Source organism: Gallus gallus, chromosome 1 (genome assembly GCF_016699485.2).
Source record: "Gallus gallus isolate bGalGal1 chromosome 1, bGalGal1.mat.broiler.GRCg7b, whole genome shotgun sequence".
Taxonomy (NCBI): Eukaryota; Metazoa; Chordata; class Aves; order Galliformes; family Phasianidae; genus Gallus; species Gallus gallus.
Genome location: NC_052532.1, coordinates 118977296 through 118999519, shown reverse-complemented (window position 1 = coordinate 118999519; position 22224 = coordinate 118977296). Strand labels below are relative to the sequence as shown.

The following is a 22224-nucleotide window of genomic DNA, read 5'->3' as shown; positions in this document are numbered from 1 at the left end:
TTCTGGAAATTCCTATCATTTTCTACTGACAAAAAAGGGAGCTGGGATATGAGCATCCTTTGCCCCGATTCTCTCTTGGTAGAAGAAAAATAGCAACACTGCCTTCACATGGGAACTGTAAGGTTGCTTCGCAGACTGAAAGGGACAGGTACTCTAATATATTCCCTAGACACGGTCACATCTAAGTTGGAGATATAAATACAGTATACATAGCACATCTTGGGGTACTTGTAAACAAAAATGAGTTAAGAAATAATGAAACTATAAACTTGTTAACAAGAGTTTAATATAAGCGAGCACTGCAGATGACAGGGCTTGGTCTTGGTAGACTTCTTTACTTTGCATTTGCACTATTGCACCTTTGCAATTCTTGCCACTCTAGTTAAGGTAAAACAAATGTAATATACAGATTTGCACACCTTTTAACATCTGAAAAATGCTTCACATCAATGAGAACTGAAATATCCAGCTGATCTTCAGCCTACAGAGTGATATTTTCTATAATTCCTACACTATCAACTTTTGGTAAAATAACCATTTCTTGGCCTTTAGAGACCTCAGATTTATTTACCTTTCAGTACATACTGAATCATCACGTAGCTACATTCCCACGAGACGGTACAAATCACAAAATATACAGGGGACCCTGAGGATAAGGCATTCATAAGGAAAAACTCATATTTAGCTGAAGGAATCAGGTTATGGAAGAAAATTACAGAGAGGATCAGATGAATTTTGAGTCAGAAAGTAGAGACAAACCTTTCTCTTAGTTTTTATGTGAGATACTCAGAATACACTTCCATTTCAGATGCTAAGAGAAACCTTGGTGCTTGTCTCTTCTTCCAAATTATATCAACTGGGCTAATATTATCTGCTTGCTGCAAGTTTCTTCATCCATGTCCATTCATGTCACAAGACCATAACAGCAGTATGGCAGCTTTCCAAATTGACAATTCCTGCTATCCAAAAAAGTCCAAACAACCCTTTGTAAATAATTATAAGAAGTAATCACATAAGAAGATAGAAATAAAAAATATGTATCTTGAGCATAGATATGTGCATCTGAGCTAGTCACCCCCACTTCTCTTCATGCTCCAAAAAGAGTGGGCATTTGGAAGGTATACCTCACCATTCTGTAAATAAAAAAAGCTACATTAGATGGCTCTGCAAGTGAGCCTTTCTGTTGGCAGTCATGGAAGCCCAGGGTGATCCTTTCAGGGGAAGGTGTCTGCTGCAGTTGAGTGGCATGAAAGCCAGACAGCCCACTTCTGATTCCATGACTAATGCATGGCAATGTCAAGCCATGTGCAGGAAAGTCACATTTATGGGCACATAAAGATGTTTTGCTAACTAGATTCTGGTTTTATATATTTTTAATCAGCAGATTTTCAGTATTAGCCTGTACTTAACTTTATGTGAACTCAAGTTTCAAAGTGAAGTCCACAGTGTTGTAGGAATAAGTGAAGTCCACATTGTTGTAGAACCCACCAGGTTCAGTAGCAGTTATGGATAAGAAGCTCTTGCTTTTGCAGTCCCTGAATATGTATTTGTGATGTTTTTATGGTAAAGCTGTTCCCCCAAACACATTTTGTAATTCTCCCTACAAAACTGACCTTTAGATATTTTGCACCAGCTGACTGCAAATGTTCATACCCACAGAAAGTATAATCAATGTAATAAGAATGTTTTCTACCATGCTGAGTTATCCTGAGAAGCTGATAGTCTGCAATGGAGAAAAATGCCTTCCCACTGCATAACAAGGAGTAGAGAAATGCATACAATTAATATCTCAGTAGATACTTTTCTTCTTTTAGCTCAGGATGCTGTTTACTTTTATACCATTTCAAATTTAAGGTTAGTAAATTCCAAGATGCTTAAAAGCATGCAAAAAAGATCAGCAAACAACACAATTCTCCAATCTGGTAACGGTAAAATAATCGTTTCTGACAGCATGAAATAAAACAGATGTGGAAGAAGGAGCCAGGGATGACTGCACACAAAGAAAGAGCACTTCACTTATACCTGAAAGTGTCGATCTGCAATGCAGGCACACTGTTTGGCTTGTGTGAGGTGAAGTGGCACTGCTTTTTCAGTAACGTGCCGTTATGGGATGGAAGCAAGAGAGCTTGGGAGCCAGTCAGGACAGACACCTCAGAAAATGAATTTTCAGAATATCAGAGGAGCTGAGATGCCCAAGGATGAGATGCTATACCACCCCAGCTTCATGCTGTAAAATCCCAAGGAGATGGTTTGTGTGCTGTGGTCAAGGGTCTTTTATGGGAATCTGGCTGGCATGCACCAAACTGAAGTAGTTCCAGCACACCCATTGTGCGTGTCCACATGTTCTGTGTTGTGGGTGCAGCAGTTTGACAGCTGCTGGAAGAAGGGTTCCATCACACAAGGCTACCACCGACCTCCTGCCTTTCTTGCCAACAGTACCATTGGAAAATTGCTCTAAATGACATAGTATCCACAACTTGCAATTGTTTTTGGTTGAGTTTCCAGCAAAAAAAAAGATGCTTCTCAAAGCACAGAATGAAACAAGGTTGTCTTTATATTAACTTTATCTGGGAATTCTCCCAAACTTTTAGTTTTTATTTTTGGAGAAACGACATGGGAAGCCTGAAAATTCAACCTAAAGTGAGCACGTTGAAATACTTACTAGTGTTTAAGGTCAGACTGCCTGCCTGTCAACCATTTTTCTCTTTGCAGAGTTATCGGAGCCATGAGCAACTTTGAGGAGTTCCGTAAAGCTTTCAACTGCCCGGTAAATACAAGTATGAACCGAGGGGCAGAATCTTGCCGGCTGTGGTAGGCATCCCTTCTGGATCTTCTGTCTGCAAGGGTCTGTAATGTGAACTGCTGTGCCTGAGCTCAAGCTCACTGTGAGAGTTTCAGAAGAACGCCCTGCAGTCTGGAGAGGTGTTACTTCAAATGCGTCTTCCTCATCCATGCGGATGAACTACATGGACACTCCTTTTATCCATGAAACTCCTCCTGTTCATCTGCAGTTACATTGCTGTTGATGGATAACTGCCATTACCAATTCCGATTCCTGATTTATATTTGAGCAAGAGGTAAATGCTAAACTCCAGTTTTAATCTATTGCTCTGCAGGGTGGCTATGCAGAATGCTCCCATATAGAATTCGTTCTTTCTGGATGAAGAAATTAATGAGACTTGCTATAAAGCCAGCTCTGATTTGCTGCATGATACAGCATTTTCATAACTTAAACTGTCACTGCCTAGCACGCCATAAACGGTGTTGCATGATGTAAGAGCCCAGCAGAGGGATTTCCCAGCACCATGATACCCAGAAATATTACAGCACTTATCCCTATTTACAGTGTAAGAATTTATTTTTCCCCCAAGGAGTGAATTTGCCACGTGTTGATGATGGCTTTGCCTACATTTATTTTTAAGCCTGAAAGAGCAGGTTTAATTTTACGGTGTCTTAGTGTCTGCATCTTACAGAGGAATATAAGAACCGTATTCTGGACAGGGTAGGGTGACCTGTAGTTTTGAGGAAAGAAGAATTTGTGACTGAAAAACAGAGTGCCAACAGCTTTTGACCTATCTGGATCAAAAAGCCATTCTAGAAGCTGATGACTTTTAAATACAGCATATACACAGGACACTTGAATTTTTCACCAGATTACTAAAAACATTTACAAAAAAAATGAGCAAAGAAACATATTTTGTAGTAGAAAAATTTGAACACAACTATTACTTAAAAGGGAAGAATATCAAAATAGTCCTTTCTTCCTCAACAGAAACACATGTGTTTAAGTGGTATTTATTTATACCTTGTGCATTAATTCATTTTCGGATTGTGGAATCATCTCAAATGGAGAGAGGGTTTCTTTAGGTTGATTCAATTACTGCAGGTCTATATGCCTCTTTGTGTATGTACTTTATATGTATATATATATATATATATATCCACACATACAAAAATTATATAAATTATTCTACTAATTTGTTTAAGTTTTATTATATTGTTATATAAATATTAATGAGATAAACTTTTTTACAAGGATTGGTCAAATATTTCCTAATAGTCAAAGTGGATGAAAGTTCAATTGTAGCTAAGTTTTTGCAAATTGAGTTAGTTCCTTCCGTCTCTTTATAAAGAAAGGAGATATCACGGAAAGCTACTTTAGGAAAAGAGATATATCCTCATACCACCTTCCAGAGTGGAGGAAGTTGACATTCCTAAACTCAAGGCATTGCTGCCACTTTTTAGAATAAAATCACTATGTCTGGGGGAGATGGGATTTTCTTCTTTCAATTATCCCCTGAAAAAAGTCTGTTTTTTTCTTAAGAGTAAATGCACATCTTCCCTCAAGTCAGTCCTGAGTTCTATGGATTATAGTTTGTCATTTGAGTTGACACTATCAATTTTTTCTGGTGGTATTTTTCGAAAAAACTATTTAGATGTCTGTGTTTTCATAGGAACTTTCCTCAAACAAGCAGGCATGGCTCTTGAGAAAAGTAATAGTGTTTGCTTACTAATACGAAAGTTCCTTAGCAAATTGAATGCTGTCCTGAATTCATTCCTGTGCTCATATGAGCACTGACACTACTTGATGCTGACTGCTTTGGATCAACAGCACGAAGTTCAGGAGTAAAATCCTGGCCCCATTAAAGTTAGTACCAATATGGTCGTTGTCCTAAAAAACCTCAGGACAGACACTCAAACACTTATCTTAACTTTCTAAATTACTAGCCTAGGCAAAAATGGTTTCACAACAGTCAGCTTGGAGTTTTCTAATTTTATCTCTCGGGTCAGAGATGCATTTGAAAGAGCTTCTCTCTCATGGCTATTTTCCAGTGGGACAGATCTTGTAATTTTGTGGTTTATGGGGTTATTACTCTATACTGGATAGTGATTTCTTCTAAAATGCCTTACGTTTGCTGCCTTAAATGTCACCCTTGCTGCGTATTGCTAGGCTCAATCCTTTCATGTTTAATACCAAAGACTTTTGAACTGTGATATGGATACGCGCAGCAGCACAAGAAACATTCAGAAACCATGTCATCATTACTAGGGCAGGCACACATCTCTTACAGCGGGCAGAGAGATGGGTTCTATGCTGGGAACATAGCAGGGAGCTGGAGGGCTCAGGGACAATGCACTAGATGGAAGGAAGAGTGAGCATGGCCAGATTTTGAGCCCTGCTCTTGGAAGTTCAGTGGAGGCCTATATGCTGCCTGGAAAATGAAGAGACTTTGCTCCCAACATATCAGTAGCACACAAGTTTGGGGAATCCTTGCTGTGGACTTGGGTGTTCAGTGCTTTGGGCTTAGGTCTCGCCCATGGCAGCATGTGGAGAGCCAGTTCCACCTCCCCTGCGTGACTGTTACCTCCAGCCAAAGAGCTGATTATGTTGTTTGCAGGGGAATCAGCTATCTAGATGATAGTTGGGAAGCAAAGCAGAAGGTAAATAAGCACATTTATAAAACTCGTTCACCAAAGACAGGTAGCTAGAACATGGTGATGATTTGTGAGGGCTCTTCTCATTGCCTCTAATTTAGTAGATTCCCTGGCCCTGCTTTGTTTTCACATTGTGTCTCCTGGCTCTGTGCTAGCAATGCCTTGCTGTACTGCCTTCAGGTTCACCTAATACATCTATGCAAACAGGTTCTTCCTATATGTTTTTCTCCTAGAGCTTTTAAATTGATTTTTTTTTTTAATTGCCAGCAATAATTACAACCCTCATTTCCGCTTGAGCATATTGCAAAACGTTCCTTCTATTGGGTGAATAGTCTTCATATCTAGGAGGAGAAAGATGCTATAAAAAACGTATTTTTACTTGTGTGAATTTGAAGAGTTCTTCTCTACTGCGTAGACATAAGGAAACAACACCTACTCCTCTCTCATGTTCCCTTCTTTTGATCCTGAAAATATGCAAAACTTTATTTTTGGCCCAACCCCGAAAAAGCTATACCATCACCTGTGAGTATTTCCACTGATTCTGTTGTGAAAGCATAGCTTTACACATGGGTAGCTCTTCGAAAAGGCAGCTGTGCTACTCACCTGTGTGAACTGCTTAGGTACTATGTCCATTCTGGGACTTGATGCTGAAGGACCAAGAAACTCAGCTGCATTATAAAGCTCTGCATTGTGCCTCGTGCAGGGGAACTTCAGCATTCTTTAAATAGGAATGCTATCATTACACTAAATGTTTGAATTATTTATAAAATAATCAGTTGACTTTATGTATAACTTTTTCCTGAGTATTATTCAACAAATTCCATGCATAGAAGTCTGTCTTGCAGCAATGTGATATATTTATCTGTCTCCAAATAAATATTAAAAACTTGACGACTTGAGGCAGAAAGTGAGTTAAAAGGTCTTTTGTGCTTATGCCTTTTTCACCTGGATTTTTATTTTGCTGATGACTCTACTCCTAGCTTTTCTTCTTGTGTAATAAGTTGACTGACTCTTTAAAAGACAGTTGTGTTAGCTAATAAAAAACAAAGTGAAGAGGAATTTTCCTGTGCATGACAAAAGATGCTTGGACTGTCACTGCTCAACCTTACAATGTTACTTCTGTAATATATAGTCTTTATAAAATGTAATAAAGAGCATAATGACATGGCCCCAGGTTCTCAAGGCTACCATTATTGCTTGACAGCATAAGAATGGCCTCTTCCCTCAAAGAGACTCCCAGACATCTTCAGCAAGTTCATTAAGCTCCACTTGCCCCAGCTAATTTGCCAGAGGCAATTAAAATGAATGTACGATGAGCAGCCATGGGTGGGAGCTGGATGGTGCAGAAACTGCAGATGTGTATGAGTCTGAAGAGCAGCTCGATGACATCTCTTTCCAGGTGGACCAAAGGAATGACTTTGCAGCCCTATGAACTTCTGTATGTTAAAAGTAAATGTTTGCATGGAGGAAGGTGAATGAGCAGAGCAACGTCTGGGTGTAAGCGTGAAACCAGCCTCAGTGTGATGGAAATATTCTGATCAACTCTCATGTGGTTTGCTGAGTGTCTTGGAAAGATTCTTTAACAATGGGTGCAGACTGCCCTGAGGAATTCGGGGTTTATCTGCTACAGCAAGATCCTGCCTCACTAATCAGACAATTTAATCCCATTTAAAATGTAATATATATTTTAAAAAAAAGAAAAGAAATTAAAAAAATCCCTAAGGATTCTCCAACACAGTGCCATGTTTTATTAAATAAAACATCAAAGCTGGAAGTTACTGTGAATCAAGATAATGTGTTACACTAATTTGTGATCAAAGAAACAGATATAATGATATAATTTTAATCATCTATAAGCACAACAGCTGAAAGAGCTTTATGTAGAAGGTCAGAAAAATACACAGATGCATATGTTAACTGTGGGTGTGAACTCAGATGGAGATTTTCAAGAATGTATCTAAAAAATTTATCACATCTGTATCTTCTCTTTGAACTGATGAAAAAGTGACCTGTTTAACAAAGCTCGGGGAAAGACTTCAAAGGAGATTTTAAGTCTTTTTTCACCACAAAATTTACTCAAGATATTGGTATATCTTTGAGCAATGGCAGTGTTGATTGTTTTGCATGGCCAATGTATGCTCCCATTCTCAAATATGAGTAGCAGACATGTTGGTACAGAAATCTGAATAAAGACAATGTCATGTCCTCCTACTTCATAACTGGGAAAATATTTGGATAAAACCAGCAAAAAAAAACCACACCAACAAACCTATTCCCTCCTCCTCCCTAAAAAGCCTTCCTTCTTATATATTTATATATGATGATTATGGAAAACAAATTAAATACATGTCACAGAGTGAAATTAAAACATTGCTCTTGTAGAGCAAGAAATTGACCCAGCAGGCCTGGGAAATGGTTCACAAACTTGCCAGATCATTCTTGCTGAAAGAAAAAATCAAACATCGGTGTTTGCAACTAGATGCTGGGGCAAGCAGCTTGGTCTACTGCACTAGAGAGAGAAGAGCAACATACGGTGTAACCTCTGAATAGGAGGAAAGAGAAACTAGAAAATCTTTTCTGCATATATCATGAAAAGATTTTACAATGCATTAGTACAAGGGCACTGCTATAAAAGATAATATATATAGGCACGGCACCGGAAGTCTGTAAGTCTGTGTTATGTAAGTATATATAAAAATGTCAGAAATATGAATTATTTTTAAATAAACAGAGTCTCAGGGTAACACTTTGACCCCACTGACTTCATTGGGTGATTTGTCATTAGCATTGGTGGGGCCAGCATTTTACTCCCTCTATATAACAATACACAGATTTAACTGATTTAAAACTATTTGGAACACATATTTTCTTGCTAGAAAAAACATCCAGTCTTCGGGTTTTTTTCTAAAACAAGGCTGCTCGTTTCACCATAGGACTGACTCTGTTTACCCTTATCTTGCAGGTACTACATTTTCATTTAGTTATTTCATAAATCAGGCTCTATAAACCACTAAAATACAGTATGTCCTATCGATTTAAGTGTAAGCTTATATATGGCATTGAGATTTTGTGGCCTCCATGTTGAAACAGAAAGTCTGACTGAGGTTAAAATATCTAGTGTCTTACACAGGAACCTTCCTCCATAGTCCACTGAATGTTTTCCAAAGGTATTAGCTAACGTTAACCTCATTTACTACATGAGGGAACCTACTTGCAGGGAGCTGAAGCAAATACTTCAAAGTCATTAGGCCAGGGCAAGGAGAAAACATATCCCACCAATATGAAGCAAACAGCCCTCCCCTTACAGAATGCATCTTCAAAACTGACTCAAGAAACAAAATGCCTTGGTGGGGATGATAGATGTCCCTGCTTTGCTAGGTGGTATCTTTCAAACACCTTGGATGTAGCACTGAGTTCAGGAACCAGACTTTCCCTGCCTCCACACCTAGTGAGCTATCCACCTCCTCCCAGACTGCCTGCCCAGGCTGCCTGCCTCTGTTGCAGACACCTCAGGGTTTCTCTGTTGCTCCCATAACGTGAAACATCAAGAAAATCAAAAAGGGGAAAACCAGAGCCACCCTCCTGCCTTAGGGCAAGCCAGTGATGACAGCACCCAAGTCTTACATAGACATCCACACAGCTGCCTTTGCCTGTGAGTGTTTCCTTCCCTTGTCTGTAGTGAGGAGAACGAGGGATGGCCAGGTTGTGCAGGAAGCTCCACCAAGGGGAACAAAGCCCATATCAAGGAGAAAAAAGCACAACCCAAGGGGAAAAAAGCCCCCACTGAGGGAAGAGCAGTGCAGAAGGGCCGGGCAAGAGGCACCGGAGACAGGTTTAATCGCATTTATCTTCATAGAATCATTAAGGTTGGAAGAGACCACTAAGATTATCTAATCCAACCACCAATCCCCCCACATCATGCCCACTAACCACATCCCTCAGTGCCACATACACATTTCTTGATCACCTCCAAGGATGGTGACTCCATCACCTCCCTGGGCAGCCTGTGCCAATGCATCACCACTTGCTGAGAAGAAATTTTTCCAACCTGAACTTCCTCTGATGCAACTTGACTCCATTCCCTCTCATCCTATCAGTGTTATGTGGGAGAAGAGGCTGACAATCACCTCTGCACAACCTCCTTTCAGGCAGCTGTAGAGAACAATAAAGTCACCCCTGAGCCTCCTCTTCTCCAGACGAAACAATCTCAGCTCCTTGGCACACCTTGGTTCACAGGAGCTCTGGAGCAAGCACTGGTGCAAGCAGTGGTGTGCCACATAACCAGTAGCTAGAATTTAAGTGCGTTAAGAATGTTTTGCATCCTAGCCTGGGCTGAAGTGAAATCTCATGGTCTGACTTCAGCCTAATAATTATTGTTTTAGGGCTGCAGCATGTGATGGAAGGGCAAAATATGGAGTCTTTGTTTAGTGAACACTTTCATTAGTTCAGCTGGGTTTTTCTTTGTTCTGCCTTCAGTTCAGCAACAGCCGGCAGTTTAGACCTGCTAGCAAAGTGCTCTTTGCAAGAACAACATGTGTTGAGGCAATCACTGTGTCTGTATCCAGCATGCTTATTCGGCTTTGTTTTAATAAATCCAGTAATAGGCTTTCAGAGGCAATGAAGGGAAAAGAATAATTTGAAAACAAAGCTGTTGAAAAGAAGACAATGCAGACACAGTACAGAAGAGTGTGATTTTGGAGGTCTGTGCAGCTGTTTTATATCTTTAGAGGATTTTAATCAACCTGTAGGGATTTTTAAAGCAGTATGGTCACAATCAGCCAGAAAAGAAGACAAAGTGGTGCTTTCCATCTCTCATATTCTTTAATTTTATTTTCTCCCTTCCATGTGATTTTTCCAAATAGAACTGCCATATTAATTCATTTTAATTAAAAATCTATCCACGCTAGGCTTTTGCTATAGAAGTAATTTCAAGCTTTGCCCACTATATCATCTAATCAAAGATATCCTAAACACTTTCAAGATTGCCATGGCTGCACCCATCCGATTGCCATCAATGTAATGGCTTTCCCAGTGGATTGGAAAAAAACTGTAATTGGACAGAAACTCATCCTTTCAAGTGGGATTAGCAGCTCTGCTGCAGTCTTCCCCTAAATTTCAGTGTCTGATGTTCTTGTCTTGCTCCCTGTTTGCTTACTGTCCCTTCTGCAAAGCCACCCTCCAGTACCACCATGTTGAGCTGGGCTGTGAACGCAAAGCAAGAGAAGGAACATGGGAGCCTATGATTGTTGACCTTGAGCTCTACACTCCAGTATAATTTTTACTCTGCTCTGTGTTAGATGATTCAAGGTTTAGCTGAGTCTTTTCTGTGAATAATAATGGTTCTCTAATTTATTTCCTGCTCCCCAATGTTACCTGTGTTCAGCTAGAAGTGAGTAGGTTTGTCCTCCGTAGAAGAGATCCTTTCCCTCATCCTTCCTGAGTCTAAGCACTTGTGCTTTCCAGCTACAACGTATGGCTTTAACAGAGGAATTAATGTGGAAAATTCTTTGGCCTGCTTTATTCAGATGCTCAGACTTGATAATCACAGTGGTCCCTCATGGTCTTAAAATCAGTGAACCAAACATTTTGGTTGTTCCTTCTCTTATTCATTGGGGAATCATTTTATTTATGAAATTCTGTGCCTTAGAAAAATCAGATTTTTTTTTTCTTTTTTTTTCTACACTTCCACACAAAAGACTTGGAGCTAGGTCTTTTCAGAAAATCAGGTGTTCATTTAGCCTTCCCCCAGCGTTAAAACTTTTCTGATCTCAACTTCCGGTAGATGAATATCTGAAATGTTATTGAAGTTTTCTCGGTGCCACAAAAGCACTGGAAGTGCCAAAGAGGAATATTCAGTTTGAGGAGAGACAAGATTATGCAAGCATAAGTGCTGCACACATAGTGTTGGTCTTCTGCTAACCCCAGTACCACCGTCAGGTTACTGTCAGATACAGCAGCAACAAAGCACCTAAAATACTAACCATCTGGCAAGACAGAAGGAGTGTAAGTGGGATGTCATGTCTGGGCTACAGAGAGAAAATTTCACACATAAAGATAGGGGCTAATTGCATGGATGATCTGAGACTGATGTCTGCAATGGAAAACTTATTTAAAGGCATTTCCAGATCCATCTATTGGGCTGAAGTGTTATATCAAACAACAGCTCAGGGTACAAAACCAGACCAGTTGGAATTCAGACAAAGAATATGGCAGGTCCCCGCCCAGACCCTTCTCTAGAGGTGATTGAAAAATATACTTGGTGTCAAGAGTACAGTGGGATAGGACCCAAATGATACAAGAGAAACTCTTGATGACTCTTTATCATCATTGAATTTCCCAAGTGTTCAAAGGGCACCTGAAGAGTGCCCAAGATATATATAAGTATAACATTTTGGAAGGAATATTTGGTTCTGAAAACAGCTGGTTTTGAAATACATGATATTTTTAACTCTTGAAGGAATTTACATCCAATAGATGCTACATGAACTCTCGGGTGAATCTCATCCGGCCCCATGGACTTGTGGCATCCAGTTGGACCAGTCCATTGTGTGACTAGGCGTGTGCTTTCTTTTAGGGGAAGATGAAGTGAAATTGGAACTCCTCCCTTATGCATCACTGGAAAAAGTTAAAAAGGGCTAAAACATTTGCATCAAAGGGAACAGGAGATAATTTTGGCAACACAGCTGCTACCAATTCTTCTCTTTGCTTTGTAGTGTCAGCCTCAGGCCAGAAAATCACTTGAAAAAACAGGCAGGTGTCCATGCAGCACCTTCTTTGATATTCACTCTTTTCCCTTCATGCCAGTTTCACACCTGATGTATTTTATGAGGAAAAGTAACAAATTTCTCATAGCAAAGCCACGAACTTGTTGAAACCTCTGTGAGCTACAACTCTTCACATGTAATATGAAGCTTCATGCCTGGCAGCAAGTCAGAATCTTCAAAGAAAAAATCAGGAATACATTTTATCTTCTCCTGTTCTTTGTTGTTGTTGCTGTTGTATGTTTGTTTGTTTACATTTGCATGTTAGAAACATCAGCAGTTTTCATTGTGAAGACAAACTGAGAATATAAGCTTTACTGTTTGCACAAAGATTCTCCTAAGAAGGCCCTAGGGAGCAAGAACTTGAAGGACACAGAGCACTGTTTCCTGAGTGCATGCTCAATCATGGGTTATTTTTTTCCCCAGAGCTTTCTTTCATATTTCCAAACAATGATGTCTCACACTTGACAGAAGTGGTAGCCCTCCCAATCATCTGGATACGATTCCGGGCAGCTTAATTAATAAAGTGCTCATCTGAATGCCCCATGGGGAAAACAAACACAAAAGTTTTCCAAGTGCAAATAGATATAATGTGCTGCCAGAATGTTAAAATTCAATTGATAGTTAACGTGCATTGTGAGTCAAAAAACACAGACCAATATTCAGAGTTTGGAAAAGGATTTCAGATGCAAAACAACAAAACAGAACAATTAATTCTCTCTCTCTCTCTGATGTCTCTTATAGGATGAATTCTCTATGAATAGTTTTCTTTGAAGGTTTGAAAGCTTCCATGTAGGGCTGACATCTGGAAATTATCCCTTTCCATCTGGGTGCCGCTTCCAAGTCTTGAAAGATTTTGATGCATTTGGCTAGTTCCCTCATGTAAATGACTCCAGAGAGTTCTTCCTTAGAGCTTTTCTTCCTACCAAAGAGATGAATATAACTAATTTACTGTAATATAAGAAAACGTACAGATACCAACAGAGCAGCTGGAGTTTAAACTAGTGAGGGATTTGAAGGACAAAAAGAAGGGCTTCTGTAACAGAACTGCAAAAGGAAAACTAAAGAAACTGTGCCTGCTGCTGCGTAGGGGTAGAGATCGAAGGACAAGGGCATGGCAGAGTCCAAATCAGTCAGTGCTTTTGTGCCTTTTTTGCTACTGAGGACTTCCTTCAGATCTCTCATGCCATTGGACCTGGTTTCAGCACTTGGAGGAACACAGGAATACTCAGAGGACAGTAAGACTTAAGGAGCACTCAAGAAAACTCAACGTGTACAAGCCTATGGGACCAAGTGAGATATCTCAAGAAGCATCAAAGTTTCTAGCCAGTGTCACTGTGCGGCATATATCAGTTTTGGTATGTCATGGCAACGCTCATCGAGCAAATACTCTTGGAAGTCCTGTCCAGGTTCACGAATGTCAGAAAGGTGATTGGAATCAGCCAGCATGGAGTTACCAACAACTTACTGTGCCTGATAAAGCTTATTTCCTTCTATAGTTAGATAAGTGGCTCTCAACCAGGAGAGAGCTGTGGAGAATGCCTGTAACAGTATAGGCCAGGGACTGAGTGGTTAGAAGGTGGGTTTTCAAAAAAAAAAATCTGGGAATCTTGGTGATACAAGCTGCATATAAGTGAGCATTGCATCCCTGTGGGAAAGAATGCCAGCCACATCATGCACTGTAGTAGCCAGCAAATCTGGGGAAGTAACTGTGCTCCTTTATGTGGCATTTGTAAGGCTGAATCAAGAGTTCTAAATACAGTTTTACATTCTGCACTGCAAAGAAGTCATGGCCTTTCTGTAGCATATGATGTAAAGGAAAAACCATGGGAACTGTTGTTGTTGTTTTTCCCAGCTTGAAGAAGATAAGGTGAAGGAGAGATCTAGCTGCTGTCAACAACTATTTAATGGGAGTGTGTAGACTCTTCTCAGAGAAGTGCAGTGAGAAGAGATAATGACAGAAGAAGCAATAAGGAAAATTTTAAATACGTAATAGAGAAAAAGTCTTCACTGTGAGGGAGGTCATACATTGACACAAATGCCCAGAGTGGTTTTGGAGTCTCCATTGCTCAAGATATTCACTCCTCAGCTGGAAGCCCTACACAGTCTGCTGTAGCTGCCTTTGCTTTGTGTAGGAGGTGAGCTGAAAAGGTCCCCTTCAACTTGAGTTACTCTGTTATTCTCTGACAGTGTTAATTCTATAGTAGTTGCACTGTGTGAAATTAAATGTGTGAATTAGAGACCCCATCAGACACACAGATTTTTTCAGAATGGGAATACAAACAACTTTTTAGTTGCAGGGATAGATGCAAGAGCACTTTGAGATGTGTTCAATGAGGTGAGGCAGCCTTGCAAGGGACAGGGTAGGAAGCTGGTGGAGAGGCCAAGCACAGTAAATGTAATGTTGTTAAGGTCCTTGCAGAGAATCCTAAATAGCTACATTCTTGTGAATTCTGAGCAGACATAATTACCAGTGAGCAATCTGAGCACCCTTCACTACAAGACACCATTTCATGGCTGACTACTGTCTGCTCCTTGACGAAATCACAGAATCACAGAACTATGGAAGTCCAACTCCTGGTTCCACACAAGACTACTCAAAAATTAAACCCTACATCTGAGAACAGTGTCCAAACAAGCCTCCCTAGGGCAGGCTTGGGGCCATGACCACTGCCCTAGGGAGCCCATTTCAGGGCCCAGCCACCCTCCAGTGAAGAACCTTTTCCTAATCCCCAGCCTAATCCACCGACACAGTTCCATGCCTTACCCTTCAGTCCCGAGATAGAAGAGATCAGCAGAAAAATGCCATATCAAATGCTGCTGAGCTCTGAATGAAGTTCAACCAGTACCTTCAAGAAAGGGCAGGTGGAGCTTCCAATTATTCTCTCTTACAAATAGCCCGTCCTGAAAAAGTAGCGAGGTGAGCAATCACAAAGGACAGTTTATCTAGTGAAGTTAATATTTAGAGTTGTTAGTTCAAGGAAAATGATTTTTATAACCAAAGTACAATGATTTGTAACCTGACTCTGAATAAATAGCATATGTGGCTATTTATTGCAAGCTTACTGTAGTCAGTGAGTTGCTCACTGTGACTTTAGCTTGAAAGTTTGACTATCTGGTACAACACAGTCTGTGCCTAGTGATCTGAAAGTATGGTGCTGATCCTCTTCCTCAGCACAAAGCTCAATTTGCAGTTTATTTCTCAGGAAAAAAAAAAAAAAAGAAACAGAAAAAGAAAAAAAAAAGTATTTTCTTTAATTGCAGAATGAAATTAATTAGTTCTGAGAGTGTCTTTTTATGTTGACAAGTAATATCTCAATATACTCTTAGATAGAAAATGGCTTTCCGCATCAGGTTACAAGGTCTGTTTTTTAAAGTTAAGTATATCTGTTGCAACTTCCAAAATTCTTTTTTGAGGGAGGGAGCTAATGCATTTGGACATTATTACACAGTTAACAATTTCACAGGACATAGACACATTATTTGAGGAGTTTCACAAATAAAAATGCTTTTCTCAAAATTCTCAAAGGATTGTGTCAAATGGCATCCTTTAGTGCTTCTCCACAGAACTACATATATCAGCAAGCTCACAACACTGTTCCTGTCTCTTCTGACATATATTGATCCTCAGTTCTCATGACAGAGATAATGGCTTTGCTAATGGCACAGTGAGTATCTCAATTTACATCAGCTATAAATCATCAAGCATTTCAGGAGTGTACAATCTACCATGAATGGGCTGAGTCATAAATTGCAACCTAGTTAGATTTGTGCCAGTCCAGCAAACCTAGATCACTTACCTTTCTCATCCCCACACTTCAAAGTGCTACCAAAAAAACAAAAACAAACAACAACAACAACAAAAAAACCCCAACCCTAAACAACAACAAAACCAATGGAAATCTAGTAATGTATTTAGAGACATGTTACAACACATCTAAGAAAAGTCAGCTAGTAAACTCTTTCTTGGGATTGTTGGCAAAATCAAGTAAAATTAACACAAAGTTTTATAAAGAGATAGCAAATCATAGTATGGCTTAGGTTGGAAGAGAGTTTAAAGACTAACCAGTTCTATGCCTCCTGCTGTGGGCAGGGCTGCCCCCCACCAGCCCAGGCTGCCCAGGGCCTCATCCAACATGGCCTTAAGTGCCTCCAGGGATGGGGCATCCACAGCTTCTCGGGGCAGCTGTACTAGAGCCTCACTGCCCTCTGAGTAAAGAGTTTCTTCCAAACATCTAAACTAAATCTCCCCTCTTTTAGTTTAAAGCCATTCCCCCTTTAAAGCCATTCCCCCTTGTGTAATCACTACTAGATCATGCAAAATGTCAGTCTCCCTCCTTCTTGTAAGCTCCCTTCAAGTACTGGAAGGCCACAGTGAGGTCTCCCTGGAGCCTTCTCTTCTCCAGACTTAACAAGCCCAGCTCCCTCAACCTTTCTTCACAGGAGATGTGCTCCAGTCCTCTGACCCGCTTCAAAAACTCCACATCCTTCTTGTTTTGGGGTCCCCAGATCTGGACACAGTACTCCAGATGGGGCCTCACAAGAGTAGAGTAGAGGGAGAAGTCCATGTGTCTGTCTTCTGGCTTTCAAATACCTGTGGCTTCATCATTTAGGAGGAAAAGAATGAAGCCCAGAGAGAGACACACACACAAACAATGCATTGAAAAAGATTCCTTGTCTTGCATTGTGAACAGGCGATGTTTCTGGACTACTGTGGAGCAGATGTTCACGGTCAGTCAAGCAGCTCATTTATATGAGGTTCTCTCTGCTACCTACCAGAAAAATTGGTCCTTCCTGGCTGGGGCAGAGGTCAGAGTCACACTCACTGCTGTAGGAGATGTGAATGCAGTCTCAGTTTTACGTAACTGATATTGAAAACTGAAGCTGTCTGCTACAAATTGCAAAGACTTGCCTGACTCAAGGAAGCAATCCTTGGCCAGCTTTCCACTAATCTCCATTTTGATTATCTTGCATTTCATTTGTGTCTAGCATTGACAAAAACAGTGGCAGTAAAAAAAGCTCCAGTAAAAGGAAAGGACTGAGGTAGGTAAGCAAATTCACAGAGTATAGGCAGAAGCTGCTCTCTGCTAGATGTTATTTTGTCACTCTTTCTGCTGAGCCAATGCTACATTGGAATTCAGGACAGACTGAGAGAGCTGGGGCTGTTCAGTCAGGAGAAGGCTCCGGGCTTAAAGCAGCCTTTCAGTATCTACAGGAGGGCCATAAGAAGGAAGGGGACAGACTCTCTAGCAGGGTCTGCTGTGACACGACAAGGGAAATTGGTATCAAAGTAAAAGAGGATATTCAGACTGGATATAAGGAGGAAGTTTTTTACAGTAAGGGTGGTGAGGCACTGGCACAGGTTATCCAGATAGATGGTGAATACCCTGTGTCTGGAGACACTCAAGGTCAGTCTGGATGGGGCTCTGAGCCCCTGATCTAGCTGTGGGTGTTCCTGTCCATTGGGGGACATGGCATTTAATGGTCTCTTCCAACTCAAGTGATTCTATGATGTGCTATGATGTGCTATGCTATGTGGACATTCTAGCTAGTGACTGTGTAAACCCTAACCCTATGGTTCTTCAAATTAAATGCAGCAAAAAGAGAGTGGGCACAGATAGTGAAATAGCCATAGCTTTCACTGAACATTTTTTTCTTATAAATTTCAGTAATCCTGAATCAGAATATGAAAATATTTTCTTGGCTAAAGGCCTTGAGTTATTTCAGTGTTCCTTCAACGCGCTGGACTATCACTAAGCCTGAAGCAGTGGTCTTTTGAGTGCTCCAACACACCTGGCAAACTTACAAATTTTGTCTCAAAGCAGATAAAAAATGAAATAGTTTCTTAGAGGTATATCAACATTTTGTTCTAGCTGCCCCCACTATTTTTTATTTTATTTTATTTTTTGAACTATTGCTTTTAAAACAGTAGTTGTCTGATGAGACTCTACACTTGTCTCTCCCAGGAGCAGCAGTAGCAGTGATTTTACAAAGCAGTGCCGAAGATGTTTAGTACTTTAACCTACTTTACATCCAGTATGTCACAGTGGGCTCTTGAACCTTTTAGCTTGAAAGAATAAAGGTCTGTTTGCTGGACATCTTGTCAAGGTTGTGAAAAGGAATCACTTTTTTTTTTTTTTTTTTTTTTTGGTATGTTTATATAGGATCTCAGTGGGATTAGCAATGCAAGTCCAGTTCAAATCTTTTGCTGATCAGAAGCTGCAGTAGAATGGAGCCTGACAGTTTGTGTGAGACTCAAAAATGTTTGACACAAATAAGGAGGGAGTCTACAGAAAAGGCACACACTCTACTATCTTTTTCTGTAGTTTAGTTGTGAACTGGTTCCATAGGGAATACTTTTGGATGTTGTGACATCATTCTTAGGCAAGGAAAACAAAACAGGTCACCCTGCCTATGCAGCCAAAAGATTGTCAGCTGAGTCTGGAGGATACTCATTGCACATTGCAGGCGCTGTTTTGCATCCTGCTAACACTAACCTCGACATAAACTGAATTAAGATATTTTGTATAAGAGGTGTTTATAAAGAAATTGTTTATAGCCCTCAACTACTGCAAATTTCTGATAATTTTCAGAAATGTTTCTACTGGAAGTTGAGGTTCTTAGGATGGACTGTGAATGTGAAAACTCAGCATGCACATAATAATACAGGTGTAAATTAAACTGTTGAATGTATTTGGGGGAAAAAAAACAACAAAAAAACAACCTAGTTTTCTGCAACATCTTTTACTGAGGCCCAGGAAAGGAGTAAGGACCGCTATGCTACACTGAATTGCCCTGATTTCCACAAAGTCATCCGAAGATCCTTTGCTATTCTAACCAGAGCAGTGACAGACAGAGTATGGGATTTTCTTATTTCAGGCAAAGCAGAAAGTTGGGTAAAACTGCTACACTGAAGATAATGGTAAGCAGAGCCACAATTAACATGCCTTCACATCTGCACTTGATGATTGTTAAGGTCTCTTCCAAGCCTAACGACTGTATGGATCTATGATTTGTAGAGTCAGATGTCAAAGCTATTTCCTATGTAAAACCTGCTGTTGAGCATCAGTTTCTTGGAAACAGAACAATTAGTAGCTAGAATTCTTCAAAATTCACAGCTCCTTTTTCAGTGGCAAGAGTGAGTAATAAGAAGGATGTCATGACAAAATTGTCTACCCTGCTGTGTATGTTTCATTTCAGAGTAATAACTCATTTTCTTCATAAATGAATAATAGATGATCTTTAATATTTGAATAGTCCCTCAAACTGTAAAATACACTTTGAAACGTTTTACTCTTAAATAATACTATAATTAGTATATGTTTCATTACAACGTTTCTCAAGAGCTTTCCTATTCCCTTTCCTAAGCAGCACTCAATCAAATCCAGCTATTCTGGGGCTGGAGAACAAGGACTGCTATGTGATAAGATTATGAAGCAATACATCTGCAGAAGAACTGGAGCTTACTAGCTCCTTAGAAAGCCATGGATAATTAAGGAGAACTGGTCTCTTCACAAAGCAATATATTTGCTTTTCATCTATGAAACATACTGATTATTGTTTTCTCTTGGAGGCCTGAGCATTTTGAAAGAACTAAAGCTTTTTTTTTTTTCCTCTGAAAGATTTTTTATGTAAAGAATGTATTTCAATAAAATATTTTCACAAAGAAAATACAAGAAGTTTCTTATTTTTTAATTATAGTCACCTTGTTTTGTTTCATCTTCGAAGTCACATATTTTAGTTTGAAACTTTACCAACAGACTGCTATGATAAATAATGGATGTTGTACTCTTTGTTAGATACTATTTTTCTGTTCTTTTTGTTTCAAGAAAACCTGCCTATTTCCAGCATTAGAAAATCTCCACAGTTGACATCTACACATATTTCCAAACATTAAATAAAAAAAAAAGGTTCTCACTCTACATTTTTTGTTTGCTCTTAACTAAAGTTTATGAGGGCATTTCAGCTCAAAAAAATAAAAACCCGGTTTGGGACTCCCTTGGTATCACTGTAAAGAGCTGTGGAAGGGAGGATGGAAGACGAGAAAGGGATGACTGCTTCTCTATAAATAGAATATTTTCTGCATATCACTGATCCTACGCAGATGTCTGTCAATGACAGAGATGCTGTTTCAGAAATTACTTAAACAGCTGCATTCCAGGCAAAGAGAAGACAATTAATAAATGGATTTGTGTTGCAGAAATGTTTAGTTTCACTGCAGATGTTTGGATACAATCTTACTTTTTATTTATGGGATAAATGCTCTTAATCTGTTTCTCTGTTATTATTTTTCAGAAGAATATAAGTAATTATTTCTGTGTGAAATTATTTATATCACAATTTAAGAGTCATTATTGTTTTACTAGGAGAAAGTAGATGCCTTTGAAGTACTATTTGGCTAGACACAGACCTTGTCTCTAGGTAGAGGATAAGAATGATTGTTGATGAAGATATATATGAAATCAGAGGCTTGGGACCTCTTTTCCACACAGAGGATAGTTTCCAAGGAAGACCATCTCCAGGACTGTGTTGGTGCAACGCATCCTTACAGGGATGTATAATCCAATCTTTCAAGATTCCAATTTTTCAAGTTTCCAAGCACAAAGTAAATCTATTTCTGAAAGTTGGGGGTAAATTAACGAGTCTTAAATTGTTAGATAAACAAGTTTACATAGAAAACAACTCTTTAGAGAATGATGAAATACTGGATTTTCTATGGGAATATGTGACAAATCAATAGCCAGGATTTTGCAGAAAGTCAAACTGGGTAACCTCCTAGTCTCAAAATCTGTGTACTCTTAACAATTTAATGGCTAACTTTTTTACTCTGATAATGCACCATTTCAATCAATTTTTTTAGAAATAGCTGAGATAAAGGTTTACATTGCCTAGTAATTCTCCCCTATTCCATTAGTGACTGAAATCAATCTGAGGAACTCATATTGTGACAAGGATTGTCCTACTTATTTTTACATGTATTTGCCCCAGATCTCTTCCCTTCTGGAACCGCTTCCTAATAATCTATATGATTGTCTCAGATCAATTGGCATTGACACATGATGATGCGTGAGGGAGACAAGGCCTAGGGAACTGGAAATACACTTCATCGTATGGTGAGGATGAAGCAAGTGCAACAGGACAGAGCCCAGCTGCTGTGATTTGAGGCGTGTGGTAGGTGTTAGTGTGGAACCAAGCACATACTGGGAGTTAATAGAGCTGGTGCACTGCCTCTGAGAAGTTTAAGCACAGTGGATATTTTAAGTACCTTTCTGAAGCCTAAATCATTTGGTTCTAATGTCTAAGCAGGGACTTGCAGCCCACACAGCAGCAGGTCTTGATAATTATTAATTATATGTTTTTCCTTTGTTCTGTATGACCTTGTTTGCTAAAGCTATGTGATAAAGCTAGAATATTAAGTAGTTTGTGGTCCCCATCATGCCACCTAGCTGGAAAAGAGGAAGAGATTTGAAGAACAAATGCATATTCCAAAGTAAAACCTTGAATTGACATCATTTCAGAAGGTGCTAAAATCTGCGGGTATTTGCCCCATGCACACAACAGCTGGAATCACATGGGTGATTTTATGGTTTATCTACAATTAAAATTCACACACGCTGCCTCCTGGCAGTCTGATCTAAAATAGCAGCAGTCTGCACAGGCAGACAGCAAACTGCCCACACAAGGAATTCTAGCTGGGAAGTCAGTGTGAGCTTTACTGTAGCGGAGACCCAGACAGCATGGCTCTGGCCCGAGCAGCACAGCACATGTCACAAAGGGAAGACTCGGTTACTGTGGGGAATCCAAGCGAAATGTAAAGAGGGAGAAGGCTTGGTATAAAGTTTTGGCTCCATCTACATCACCTTTCATTTTGGCATTGCCAAATAAATGAGCAGCTGCACTGCTCTCCAACTGCAAGACCTCTCTGGTCTCCTCTTTGGATGTGCATGTTAATCTAAAACTCCAGCCTTCTGCAAATATGAATGATTAGATTGCTTATAACTTGTACTTAGAGAAATGCTACCATCTG

At 39.8% G+C, this 22224-nt stretch overlaps 1 protein-coding gene across 1 annotated transcript in view; it reads left to right on the top strand.

Annotated features, from left to right (window-relative positions):
* The window catches only part of PHEX (phosphate regulating endopeptidase homolog, X-linked), a 95358-nt gene extending 88748 nt beyond the window's left edge, over positions 1-6610 (top strand). The window contains exon 22 of the mRNA NM_001397884.1: positions 2713-6610. Coding sequence (NP_001384813.1) covers positions 2713-2815 — 103 coding nt within the window. The 3' untranslated portion in view covers positions 2816-6610. The remainder of the gene's footprint in view (positions 1-2712) is intronic.
* Positions 6611-22224: the final 15614 nt, after the last annotated feature.